Source organism: Gobio gobio (assembly GCF_949357685.1).
Source record: "Gobio gobio genome assembly, chromosome: 15".
Taxonomy (NCBI): Eukaryota; Metazoa; Chordata; class Actinopteri; order Cypriniformes; family Gobionidae; genus Gobio; species Gobio gobio.
Window position 1 is genome coordinate 3259037 of NC_137108.1, and position 15136 is coordinate 3274172.

The following is a 15136-nucleotide window of genomic DNA, read 5'->3' on the forward strand; positions in this document are numbered from 1 at the left end:
TTGGGTCACATTGACTAATAATTACTTGAAATATTCATGCATATACAGGAGAACAGAGATCAGAACCTGTTCATGTACACTTATTATGCTTTCATCCATGTTCATCTCTCCATCCAACGGGAGTTATTCTCTATATCAGTGTTTCTGAACTCTTGAAACGCCTCCATTGTAGTCTTGAGTTTTCTTTCGGGAACGAACACGTCACAATATCCCTCATTATAATAATTTATACGCAGTATAAAGGGGCAAGGCCTGGTTGAGTTAGTAGTGTGTTGAAACTGGTGGTTATGGTAAGGGTCGGGGCATTTCCCAAACACCAATCACAACACACTGCTCCAGCTGACCAATCAGAGCACAGTGTACTTTTCAGAAGGAGGGGCTTCATAGAGACAGGAACTAAACTGGGCTGCATTTCCCAAAAGAATCGTAAGCCTAAGTAGATTGTCGCTCGAATCATCTTAGACTTACAGAAAGTATCTTCTCTAAGTGCTATGCAGGACAACCGGTGAATTGCACCTAAGCTTTACTCCTGTCCAATGTGACTTTAATATTATTATTGTGTATATTTCTTTATACATTTTTATAAAATGTGGACATTATTTTAATAATGAATAAATAAATAGGCCTAAAATAAAAACTACATGAAAGAGTGCACTGCTGTATATGGACATTCATAGGGATTGCATGCTTATTTTCAGTACCACAAGTCGTCGTTTAAATTTGAAACACTTAAAAATACTTCTACTGTAGTATTTCATAGAGCCTAAGTCTTTGAGTGGTTCAACAAACACAAGGACATCAAACCATGGAATCTAAATTGATTTGAGTTTGTTGTTTGTCAGGATTTGCAAAAGACACTGCACAATGGGGTGAGTCCTAACTACATGGAAAATTATATTTCATGTTGCACAAGAGATTATTAAAACATATAATTAATCATGATTAACCAACATTAGCCTGAATCATCTGGCAAGATCATTGGCACCTAAATGGAGGGAAATGCAAACCTCATCTCTTCTAAAGCCTCGAGGTCTGTGAGCTGCTGCTGAAAGTTGATGTCCCTCTCTTTGGCATCTTTAAATACATGTTCTGATGTCTTTTGGGACATATAGCTTCTCCCTCTCAAGTCCTGACTACAACCACAGACATTCTCAAAGCAAGGTGTTGTGGTCTGACAATGGAAGATGGAGGCTCGAGCATGGGTGGGCTGTTGGGAGGACTGGGAGATGGTAGGTGTCTGCCCATGGGAGGTGAACCTGATTGCTCCTGTGAACATGATGGACCTGGTTCAGGTTCAGGCATCCCTACTCCACCATGGAGGTCAATACCACCACAAATCCCATCGGAGGCCAAGTATTGACAGTGCCTTTTCTTCTTCTGGTGGGGGAGGAGGAGGGAGTCATTGGGTCCACCACCTGTTTTACTATATGTTGATCTCTGTGGGATACTTTTGAGGCTTGCAAAGTCCTGCCACTTCTTCCTGACCTCCTTCCCTGATTTTAATGCCCCTGCTTGCAGTTAGTTTTATATCAATATCCTCCCAGATTTGTGTTTATTTGTATGACTGCCATTAAACCTGCTGAAAAATATGTTTGTTTAGCTCCACCTGTAAAATAACATTAGTTTCCTCTTTTTGAAAAATTAGTTTTCCTTATTTGTTTTACTTTTGTTTCAATTCAGCCATTTTTTTAATCTCCACCTAGCCTATGTGCTTATATAGATTTTTGACCTCGTAGCAAATGATAATTAGACTAAACATTTTTAAATACAAGTGTGTCAACAACTGTGAGTCATTCTAAAAGTGACTTTTCACTTGACAAGCGGACAGCGACTGTTAAGTAGCACTTAAAGCACTGCTGTGTGTGATCGTGTTAAGTGCATGTTTGTGAAACGCACGTGAAAGTAACACGAACGCTCGTAATATCGCTCATAGAAAACGCTCTTAAGTGCGAAGATCCATTGTTATCTGGAAATGCACCCCAGAGCGTTACTGACAGACTGGGAGAATATGGATAAGACTTTGTTGTCATTCTAATGTTAAAGGTGTCATGAACTTCTTTTTTATTTTTTTATACTGTTGTCTGAGGTCAACTTATGACGTTCGCGTGGTTTTTACATTCAGAAACATCATAATAAATAAGTAATAGGCTATTTTCTGCCTTGGTTTTGAGGCTCTCTGATAAACACTCTGTTTTTATGGGCGTGCCGCACTGTAGACTTGGAAGTAAACGCCCACGGCTAGGATTGGATAAGATTTGCGTATTTAATTAGCTTCAGCTGCCTCAGTACATGTGGGAATCGTCTGGGGAAACGCTCACAGGGCTCATCAAACAAACACAATGATTCATCTCTCATCCACCCGCGATTGATTGGAATGTTATTTTTGTATTACTTGGCTGGCCCAATGTGAAGATAATCGCGAACCGTACACACACACACACACTTTGCGAGAACAAAGAACAAAACAAACACGCAATGTCTTACGTGAGCTGGAACCGGCATGTTTATTGTTCGGTAGCACGACCCGTTTAGCTCCATGAGTCGGTGGGCGGGGCTTGAGGCAGTGCTTCTGCATTCTATGACGTCAGTGGTCGACATTTTGTTAGAGCTCTCGTTTTCTGGGGCTGGTGTCAATAAAAGCTTTTCTTTGACTAACAAGGACGTTTTCAGCTCTGAAACTTACAGGTTATTCTTATATCACGATTAACTTTTATAGATCAAAAATGAGCGACTGCGTGCACAAGTTTAGTCATTTGCATAAAACACACCCAGCCATGTCCTTTACAGCCTTTTGTTACTTTTAGCAAGCACGCTCTCTATAAAATACTAAAAGGGGGGGTGAAATGCTGTTTCATGCATACTGAGCTTTTTACACTGTTAAAGACTCGGATTCTCGTGCTAAACATGAACAAAGTTTAAAAAAAAAAAGTTGGACGTTTGATGCCAAAAATACTCCTTCCGGTTTCTCATACGTTTCGGAAAGTTTTTTTAGAGTATGGGCCAAAGTGACGTCAACAAGGGCGGAAGGTCCTTGTACGGGCCGTACGGACTCTTCTCCCGGAAGGGCGGGCGTGTGACTAGAGCGAGAGAGCAAATGCATGCCCATTAACGCAATATGCATTTTGGCGACAATGGTTTAGAAACAAGGCCCAGTTCAACTTTTGTAGCTCGTCTAATGCTGAAAGATGGAGCGTTCCCAGCGCTTAAGGTTTCACAGCCGTGCGTTGGAATCCGGCGGTGAGTAAAACTGCTTCAAATGACTGTGTGTTGTTTGCTATCGACTCGTTCACTCAAATGCGCTACTATTCAAACTATTAGTGCATGTAAACATGCACTAGTCTGACGTGCAAAACCGTTCCGCTTGCTACTGCTAACATTAAATCACATATAATAGTCCATAAACCAAATTATATCCTCATAAACCATGAGTAAACACACAAATGTTGTAAAACTTGCGCATGACAAGCCGCTAAGCAAGTATAACGTTATACAGTTCCAGTACATACCATAGAGACGTCCTGCTGTAGTCGCTGCTGCTTCTCCTGTTCAATTTCAGCCTCTTGATCTGATTCTGGATCATATATGTGTGGCTAAATCTGATTGATCTCAATGGTTTATTTAGGATAACGTTTTTCCACGATTAAGAATGTCACAGCTTTCAGACACTCTCAACGCAATAGCTGCTCGTGATTCTTTAGCTCCGCCCACACGATACACCTCCAGCCACAACCTTTCATTTTTTTTAAATATTATAAAACTAAAGACTTTTTGGAGATATGAAGGATGCAATACTACTCTATAGGTACTCAAGATTGACATGAGATTGACTGAAACTGAGTGTTTCACCCCCCCTTTAACACATTTATAAGGCCACCCAGAGTATGTGGTTTTAGCGTATGTGTGGTTCCATTTTTTCATAATTTCATTTATTTATTTTTTTATAAATTCAAAATAAATTTTTGTATGAAAATGAATGAATCCTGATTTGTTCCTGAAAACGTTAGTATGCACATTTCACACATATTGTGTATGTATGGGTATTGGTTATTGAACGAAACCAATTATTTTTGATCAATGGATGGATGGATGGATGTTTGTCTTGTTTTCAAGCAAAAATGTTGAAATGTTTTTAAAACTAGATATTCAAATAAATTGCTACGCAAAAATGCATCACCATTTAATAATCAGCGATGCATTTATCAACAGTAATCAATAATATATTTACAACGTATGTTTTCTTTTCTCGCTACACGAATATTGAGAAAGAGTTCTGACTGCTGCAGTGACACTGACAGATTTGCGGGAGATTATGGATCACCTGCGGGAGTTTTCCAGGAGACTCCTAGAATACATGATGTTAAAATAAAGACGAGAGCTTTAAATATTAATGTTGTGTTTATTTAATGGTGGAGAGCAGCGTTCGATAGCGGTAATGCTAAAGAAAAGGAGCACTGCTTAAACACTCAACTGGATATTAATTACAGTCAGAAGGACTGCTGTGTCAAGTAGGACATCACAGTTTATTTTTCCCCTTTTTTCTAAAAGTGGCCTCAAATCCCACTCCAGAGCTAAAGGTCACGGTGGGGAAGCGCTAAATGATGCAACAGGCTTATTATACTTGATTTAGTTATAATTGATGATCTCATTAATCATCCAGCCATGCCAGTATTAATGGCTGCCTTAGCATGTCATTTCTTCCTGTTATATTAATTAATCTCTGCTCCGGTGGATAAGCCGGAAGGTTATGTACCAGTGCTGGCTCATTGTCTCGCTGTACTAACTTTGACTTGGACTATGTAGGACCTTTTAATACATTTCACAGTCCTGAGCACTTCGCCAACCTAAATCATCCTCGTTACGACCTGACAAGCAAAGACAAAGTCCTTAAAGGATTATCACAGACGATATTGACATGTCCATTGTCCATGAGTGAATATTGATATTGTGTCCCAAACCTGGCAGTGCCTCCGGTGTAATTACCTCTCGCTCATGCAAATGTATTTGTTTTTATAAAATAGTAGTCCTGCTATACAATTTAGTGACCTTCTTGTAAAAGGAGACCATTGCTGATATTAGCTGGTTTATCTACTGTAATACAGCATGAATTACCACGCAGGTCGATTATATCCACGATGTTAACCATATAAAGTCTAAGGTATCATATTTGATAGGCAAGTCAGGCCTCTAAATGATCGACATTATTAAAGGGATCATGAACTGCATTGTTGTATTATTTTATAATGTTTCCTGTGGTGCACTTACAGTATAATGTTAGTATGATTTTTACGTTAAAATGGCCATAATTTAGAAACAAAAGGCATTTTTCCTACTCTGATTTGAATGCTCTGCTTGAAGGGACGTGTCTGCTGTGAGACTTCAGTGTAAACGCCCACTGCTGTGATTGGCTGCTGTGAGACTTCAGTGTAAACGCCCACTGCTGTGATTGGCTGCTGTGAGACTTCAGTGTAAACGCCCACTGCTGTGATTGGCTACTGTGAGACTTCAGTGTAAACGCCCACTGCTGTGATTGGCCGCTGTGATACTTCAGTGTAAACGCCCACTGCTGTGATTGGCTACTGTGAGACTTCAGTGTAAACGCCCACTGCTGTGATTGGCTGCTGTGAGACTAAGAGAAACAATGTTGAAGTTGAGCGTTTAGTCACTGGTTTGATTTACCGACACACAGACAAAGAACATCTGACTGTTCATGAATCATATCAGAAATCACTGGTCTCAGATCAGGCATTAGAATGAACACGGTTACTCACATGTTGTGGCTTTACTGTCGAGTCCATATCGTAAAAGTCTGTCTGCACCTAAATTGCAACAGATTTACCAAAGAATGTACCAAAGAAATGTACAGAATACAAATAAATAATGCTCAACTGAGACATTCACATTGTTGAAAATAAATAAGCGCATTCCTAGCATTAGGATCCTTTGGAAGGGGATGTTATGTTTATCCAGTGATCCTGTATCTCTTCTCTCCTCGTCATGTCACTAACACTCCAGTGGGCGGGGCAAAAGTTGTGATGATGAAGTAGGCGTTGATCTTCTTCTGCAGAGGCGGTCTTTCACCATCTATGATAGGCTCATTCTACAATGAGTCGTTCTCTGGGCTTAGTTACAACAAAAACTAGCAAGGAAGTTTTCATTTCTGAAACGTACAGGATATTCTTATAGTATGATGACCTCTTAAATGCCAAAAGCTGAAGGAAAATTTGATTTCTCAGTTCATGACCCCTTTAAAGCTTTGTTGATAAACCTGATAAAAAAATTTATATTTTAACAACAAAAAAAATCTAAAACTACATAATAAATAGTCTTTGAGATTTTTTAAATATATATTCAAATCCATCAAAATAAATAAATAATTAAATGTGTTCAAAAGAGAACTAGGTAATTCTCAAGCCTCTCCATAGAGACCTCTAGTGGTTACACCCATGGTTGCATGATTTCTTAAATAATTCCAAAAGAGGGCGCTAATCTGCCTAGTCTCTATTTTAACCTGAAATACTGCAATAATTAAAAAAATAATAATTATATAATTTTCAATGGCAAAAATAGACCATAATTATTGCATAAATATAAAAAAAACATCAAATCATCTCAAAATACAAAATTAAAAAGAAAATATATTATTGAAGAAAAATAAATTGCATTGGTTTTACTAGGGTGGAGGAAGTTAAATTTTTAGTTGTCCGGTCACTTTTGACCGGGAAGACGACCAGAGAAACCCCTAAACCAAGAGCACCAGAGGGTTAATGTATGACTCATGAACTAAATCTAATTTACCACAATAGGTCAACGCCATGTATTTCAGCTTCCAACTGATCTTGCTGGTTAAACTAGTTAAGCTTGGCTGAACCTCCATCTTCCAAAAGCATGCTAGTGTTGTCAGCAGGGATTTCCTTGCCCTTGTCCTTGTCTTGAATGGTCACTGCGAGAGGACAAAAGAAAAAAAAAACCTCTGGGTTGTTAATCTAAATAATTAATGAGATTGCAGGTACCCTACCTGTGGACACACTGGAGTTTTCCTTTCTCTTGGTTTTCTTCCTTTCTCCTTGTTAGCCACACGCAGCACTGTATTTTTTGGGCACTCTGGTCTGTCAATCAGGACTGTGGCTCTTTTCATAACCACTGTCCAAAAGAAAGAGACCAAAGCCCAGGCTGCAGGAAAGACGGAACAATACAAAGAAAGGCAATACATTTCACCAAGACAGGTCACAGCAATGAAATGTCACAGAAAGCCAAGAAAGAGTAACGGCGGTCTTGAGGTAGAAGGAAGAAAGGACATCACGTTGTGATGAAAATGCTTCAGCTCATGGTGGTTGGATTGCAGTATTTTGTAAAACCAGAGTCTGAACCCCTTTGCGAGTTTCATCATGTTAGGGGGAAGGACGCGGTGAAGCGTGCACCAAGCAGCTGGTTTCATTAACCTCCTGTCCAACCCTGGAGAGAAGGAAGCAGGGTAAGGCGATGTAAATGGTGACCTTCTAAATATGCAGCCAGATATCAGCGAGTGAACGCCTCCCTGCTCTTGCGATTCATAGAGAGGGAGGGAATGGAATAGCAGACAGCGAGGAAACTAGGCCACTTGTTTCAACAGTTGAGTCACCTTGGCAATCCTGACTTTGAGCCTCTGGGGTGTGAATTTGCCCGTGTTGCGGAGTGTGATAGGATGGTTTGTATGCTGTCATCTATATTTTTCACAGGAATTTCTGGTAACAGTTATAGTGTAACAAGTGCTCAGTTTTGTCATATTGTCTGTAATTGCGCCAACATCACTACAGAGCCTAGATGCATCCATTAAAGCGAACAATGGACTTTTTTTAAATTAAGAAAATCATCATGTTCAGTGATTGTGTACGGACTCTTTTGAAACATGCAAAATGATATCAAAACAAGCTCTATTTACTTTCTTAAAGGTCCTGTTCTTCGTGATCCCATTTTTCAAACTTTAGTTAGTGTGTAATGTTGCTGTTAGAGCATATATAATACCTGTAAAATTATAAAGCTCAAAGTTCAATGCCAAGCGAGATATTTTAAGTTCCCTTTCAAAGCCTACAGAGAACGGCCGGTTTGTTCTACATCCCTGTACTTCCTGCTTTAATTACGTCAGTAGAGCAGTTTGTTGACTAACCTCCGCCCACAAGAATACGCGAAAAAGGGGCCGTGGTCTTGTTGCTCTCCCTCGTGGAGAAGAGGAAGTGTTGCGTTCGGTTGCGTTTGTCGCCATGTCGTCGAGACACTGTTATTTTCATCCCGGAGTCAAATCACCTTTGTTTGGCCTTCAGGGGCTGTTGTTTGAGCGCGTTCATCTCCCCGTTATAGTAAGAGGCGTGACCTTTCTGGGCAACGTGCGCTAAGCTGCTGTCCAATCACAACACGGGAACCGCTGGCCCAATCAGAACTCGTTAAGTATTTCTGAAGGAGGGACTTAATAGAACAGGGAAATCCTCAAGCCGTTTTGAGGACAGTGAAAACAGCGGTATAGAGATAAGTAAATTGTGTGAAAAATACTGTGTTTTTTTACACGTGAAACATGAACACATGTTATATTGCACACTGTAAACACAATCAAAGCTTCAAAAAAACAGGAAAAACGGGACCTTTAATACTCATTCTGGGTCTTATTATGTACAGTTTCATCTGTGCACATTATTAGAAAACAAAACAAAACAAAAAGTTTGGAATCTTTGTTGTGTTTCAGGAGAGGAACGTTCTACAAATGACTAAAAACCATAGACTGTAAAAAAATATGGATGTAGTGTCCGTAACATCACCCATAGGGTTCTGAAGAGCAGTTTTGAAGCGTAAAGTCGGGTCGAGCTGGCCGTCGCCATCTTGGCCGCGAGTCACTCCCGGATAATAGAAAATGGGCGAAGAGGCGGAACTTGGGCGGAGCTGAGGTGACGACTAACAGACAGCAGACAAACGGCAATCCACCTGTCACTCAAAGTGGCCACGCCCTTAATTATGCAGAACTTTAAGGCTTTATATAATGTAAACAAATGAGTTATAAAAATATTCACCCCCTCACAGTCGTCATGAAGGGCAAAATTAGCCGTACAGACCAAAAGCACAGTTTGCCCCAGACTGTAAACATGTGTTCTTCTGCTGTAAAGTTGGGCATTTTAACATGAGCTCAATGAGATTCTGCTCCTCCTGGAGTCTGTCTCTAGTGGCCAGTCCATAAACTGCAGTTTAAGGCACTTCCGTATTGGCTTCAAGAGAATCTGAGGAGGTTGCCCCTTGCTAAAAACTCATATATGTACAGAAACTCCCACTTTTCCAACACATACTGACTTGAAAAATTTACTTATACATACAATTCACTGCAGTTTCCATCTCAAATGAACACTAGTGACAGTAATACCCCAACAAACTTTAATAATTTTTACTCAAATTATGATTACAGGGACAGATTATCTATTAATAATTACTTATTTTTGTGCAGTTCCATGCACAGCATTTCTACCATAGTGCATGATTTATAATCTAATATATTTTGACGTGTACGTCACATAAGCAGCTCCATATGTGTGGCTTTTCTTTATACAAATCACAATAAAAGAGCTCAAAGACTTTTGGCACGGTTGCCTAAGCGAATGTGTTTTTATCTCATGTTTGCTTTTGTTAACACTAGACGTGCATGATTAATCGTTAAAGGATTGCAATCTCAATTCAAACACCCACGCAATCTTATTCCTAAATGTCAATGATTTGGCTCGATGTCTATTAAACCTTTGATAAAATCATACAGGAACATTCAAATCTTTGTTGGCGGTGCCACTGATCCAGAGAGAGCCGTTGTACAGATATGAAACAGCTTCACAAACAGACTTCTGTCTTACAATCATTCAGATTATCACAGAAGTACTGGGATAAAAGTTTATCATTCAGATATAAACATTGATGTCTGTGAAAGTGAGAGTAAATAGAGTAAATCACCTTTTGAAAGTAACATGGCACTTCGAATAATAATTGTATCGATTACATTGTGCCTGTTACAAGTGTAAATTTGTAATTGAATCATTAATTCAAGAGATTTGTTCACAAACACTGATTCATCCAGAATTGAAACAAGTGAAGTCTTTATTGGTGAGTCATTGAATCATGCACTCAAGAGATTCATTCAAAACACTGATTCATTTAGTAATGAAACAAGTGAAGTATTTATGAGTGAGTCATTGAATCATTCATTCAAGAGATTCATTCAAAAACACTGATTCATCCAGTAATGAAACAAGAGAAGTCTTTATGAGTGAGTCATTGAATCATTCATTCAAGTGATTTGTTCAAAAACACTGATTCATTTAGTAATGAAACAAGTGAAGTATTTATAAGTGAGTCATTGAATCATTCATTCAAGAGATTCATTCAAAAACACAGATTCATCCAGTAATGAAACAAGTGAAGTCTTTATTGGTGAGTCATTGAATCATTCACTCAAGATATTCATTCCAAAACACTGATTCATCCAGTAATGAAACAAGTGAAGTCTTCATGAGTGAGTTATTGAATCATTCATTCAAGAGATTCGCTCAAAAATCTGATTCATCCAGTAATGAAACAAGTGAAGTCTTTAAGAGTGAGTCATTGAATCATTAATTCAAGATATTCATTCAAAAACACTGATTCATCCAGTAATGAAACAAGTGAAGTCTTTAAGAGTAGAGATTTGTTCAAAAACACTGATTCATCCAGTAATGAAACAAGTTAAGTCGATATTAGTGAGTCATTGAATGATTCACTCAAGAGATTCGTTCAGAAACACTGATTCATCCAGTAATGAAACAAGTGAAGTCTTTATTGGTGAGTCATTGAATCATTCACTCAAGATATTCATTCAAAAACACTGATTCATCCAGTAATGAAACAAGTGAAGTCTTTATGAGTGAGTCATTGAATCATTCACTCAAGATATTCATTCAAAAACACTGATTCATCCAGTAATGAAACAAGTGAAGTCTTTATGAGTGAGTCAGTGAATCATTAATTCAAGAGATTTGTTCAAAAACACTGATTCATCCAGTAATGAAACAAGTGAAGTCTTTAAGAGTGAGTCATTGAATCATTGATTCAAGATATTTGTTCAAAAACACTGATTCATCCAGTAATGAAACAAGTGAAGTCTTTAAGAGTGAGTCATTGAATCATTAATTCAAAAGAATTTGTTCAGAAACACTGATTAATCCAGTAATGAAACAAGTGAAGTCTTTAAGAGTGAGTCATTGAATCATTGATTCAAGATATTTGTTCAAAAACACTGATTCATCCAGTAATGAAACAAGTGAAGTCTTTATGAGTGAGTCATTGAATAATTCACTCAAGAGATTCGTTCAGAAACACTGATTCATCCAGTAATGAAACAAGTGAAGTCTTTATTGGTGAGTCATTGAATCATTCACTCAAGATATTCATTCAAAAACACTGATTCATCCAGTAATGAAACAAGACTTTAAAAAAAATATTAATTCTAATTAATCAAATTTTTGTTTAGATTTTGTCATTTTGTTATTTTGTTTAGTTTTCTGTTCGGAATTGTGGGAGAATCGTGATCTATATTTGAAACAAACAAATAAATCATGATTCTCAGCTTATCCAGAATCGTGCAGCTCTAGATAACACTATCGGTTAGGTTTAGTGTAGCTGATACGTTATTTCCAAACGTGATAGACCTTTTAGCGCCACTCACTGAACATTTCATTCCCAAACTGATGTGATACGGAAAAAAACGTTGCCAGATTCTGATTTGGTAAAAACTGAGCGCATTTCATTTTGAAAGTGGAGTGAAACATGCAAGAAGCAACATAATATCATTTTTCATAAAAATAGATTGAGCTTTTCATGATACAGTTGATTCCTGATTCTGCCTAACATACTTTTATTGCTAAATATCCAATTGGAAATATGTTGCGTTAGGGAAGTAAAGCACATTGTTGGTATGGCTTCATGTTGAATGTCAAAGAACAGACTATCAATTCATTGTTGTCAAATGTTTTGTTTCCTGTCCCCAAGAGGGCTGACCTTGCTGTGGCTCCTCTCACCATCACCTTCATGCGGGAGAAAGCCATCGACTTCTCCAAACCTTTCCTGAACACTGGCATCAGTATCCTGTACCGAAGACCCAACAGCACCAACTCCGGCTTCTTCTCTTTCCTGAACCCCATGACTCCTGATATCTGGGTCTACATCCTGTTGGCCTACCTGGGAGTCAGCTGTGTGCTCTTCGTCATCGCCAGGTGAGCGGCTGTTCCTGGACCTGTGCACCTGTGGCTATTAACCTTCATGTGCCTTGAGATATTAGCTTTGAATTCTCTCGGTAAAGCATCAAAGGGCAAACCGTAAAGCGTTATTGAGGGTGTTTGCTAAGGCTAAGAGACCAAACTGTAACTAGGGACTGGAATATCAAACAGATTTGCTGGTTGGATTTTTGTGGCCATTAAAAACAACTGCACATGTGCACTTATGCACTTTAAGTGCTCAATGCAAATGGAAAATATTCAACACCTGCATAGTTTTTCATCAGAAATCATAGTCCAATTTTATAAATTGCCCATATTCCATGGTTTCATCTTGCAAAAAAAATGGCTTGGATAAATGTGTTTGAACCAGATAAAAGCTGTAGCATTAACTGTTTGGTGTTGACTCTTGGTTTGATATGGACATTCATACGTCTTTAAGTGTAGCTTGTCCGAATGCTTTTAATGGCCACTACAGCATAGTAATGTAACGTTGACTTTACTTACAGATATTCATACATTTACATGTATGCATTTGGCATTCGTCATTGAAGGTTTTCAATCACTGTCTGCATTCCCTGAGAATCAAACCCATGACCATGGCTTTGCTCTTCTGTTAGAGCCACAGGAATAGTGTATGTTGTGTGTATTCATACACAACCCATTCTCACTCGGATGCTGCCGCTTTCAAGAGCTCTATGTGTCACCACAACGACATGTAACAGGCAGATAAAAGTACAGTCACAGTGTTTTTTTACACAATAACAAAAAAGCTCTATAGAAGTATTCCTGCGACTCAAAGTCCTGTCAGAGCCATACAATAGCTTTGTTTAGCAGTGAAACTGAAGGAACACTTTATTTCAATAATACACTTCTGACATTCTACTGACTCTAAGTAACTTTGCAACTACATGTCAACTTGTCAGTTGGGAGGCGACAAAATAAAGAGTTTACTAGACAGTCTACTAATGCTCTAATGACTGCTAGTTGACACGTAGTTGCAAAGTTACTCATAGTTAATAGAATGTCTTAAAGGTGCAGTGTGTAGTATTTATGATGATCTATTGACAGAAATGCAATATAATATCCATAACTATGTTTTCAGTTGAGTATAAAGACCTTACATAATAAATCATTATGTTTTTATTACACTCTATAAAATGATTGGTTAAAAATAACCCAAGTTGGGTTGAAAATGGACTAACCCAGCGATTGGGTTGTTTTAACCCAGCAATTGGGTTGTTTTAAGCAAACATTGAACCCAACTGCTGGGTTAAAACAACCCAATTGCTGGGTTAAAACAACCCAATCGCTGGGTTAGTCCATTTTCAACCCAACTTGGGTTATTTTTAACCAAGCATTTTTTAGAGGGTCCCCTTACAGTGAAGACGCCATTTTGTGCCACCATGTTTCTACAGTAGCCCTAAAGGGACAAACCTCTCTACAGAGCGCTAGTCACTCTCTGCTCTTTCCGACAATGACATTTTTGTCCTGTGTTGGCCACCGTAGCTTCTCTATGTGCTTCGAAAGGTCGGGGTGAGCGGTGCAATTCACAACTTTACCGCTAAAATGTACACACTGCGCCTTTAAGTGGACTATCAAAATGAAGTGTTACTGAAAATGTTAAAAAATGTTCCCCTCTGTGAACACAGTCACATTTAAAAGATAAATCTGAACATGGGCATGTCACAATCACTCATGAGACACACGAAAGCCAATGGCAGGCGGCGGTTTTGTAACACTGGCCTGGACTTGAGTGTTATGGCGGATGGGGACACTGATCACATTTGAGGTTTTTAATAAAGAAATCTTAGGCTTCTGAAGACTTGGAATGGTGCATTGTGAAGCAATGTTTAGGGTACTTTTATAGTGCTTTAACGTCAAATTATGTCAATATACATTTAAGGGTGATTCTGCAACTACGGGCACTTTTAAGTCCCAGCAGTGAAATTTTTAGAGTTATGTTAAAATTATGTTAAAATTTGTTGTAAATATATTCACAGTGCCATTACACACCTTGACAAAAAATGTAATTACTGATTAATGTGATTTAATATAATATTATGAAGCAAAACACTATTTTTGTTAATGTCCCACACCTGTGGTCTCAGTGTTGAGATAAGCATAAAATAAGCAAATTTAAATACAATTTGACATTATTTCAAATGGAATTGTTTAATATACAGATTCATTTACAGCATCTTAACTTCTTTTTTATTATTTACTGATCATTTTTATGATTTTTTTAACTAAATGTGCCTCACTTTTGAGTCCCAACCCGCAACAATGAAAAAAAAGCTTTTATTATGAAATTTTATCAAACGCAAACAAGTCTAGTTTCTATGGAAACAGAAGTGACACTACCTCACGCACAAGATACCAAAAAAATATATTTTCTGCTCTAGTATTTATTGTGCGTCCTTACCATTCAGCTTAATAATTGTGTATTTTGAACTACATTTTAAAAATAAATGTATATTACTGTTGAATTAATGTATATTAAGTCAAAACTAATATAGTAGGCCAATTGGCTAAAATATTAGCAAAAATGTCATTACTGAAACATGTCTTTACCGCAACAAATGTAGGTGTTGCGGTAAAGACCTTGTGTCGCGGTAAAGACAAATTCAAGGTTTACTGTATATTAAATGACAAATATGCAGTATATTATTAGTACTGAAGTATTTTTTTTACTTTTACTGTTGTTCTCTACAGTAGCCTGTTTTTGATTTTGTGGCACTTTAACATTGTGTCCTTACCGAAACAAGATGTCATTACCGCTGCACTGCTCTATTTCTATTTTTCATTTGCAAAAAAATATTTTAACACTTAAGATGAGATGATTTACACATTGAAATTTTAACATCTGTCATAAAAAAGTTAAACAA

The 15136-nt window shown here is 38.0% G+C and overlaps 1 protein-coding gene across 1 annotated transcript in view; it reads left to right on the forward strand.

Annotated features, from left to right (window-relative positions):
- The window catches only part of grik3 (glutamate ionotropic receptor kainate type subunit 3), a 219594-nt gene that overhangs the window by 164684 nt on the left and 39774 nt on the right, over positions 1-15136 (forward strand). Inside the window, exon 11 of the mRNA XM_079837898.1 lies at positions 12025-12248. Coding sequence (XP_079694024.1) covers positions 12025-12248 — 224 coding nt within the window. The remainder of the gene's footprint in view (positions 1-12024; positions 12249-15136) is intronic.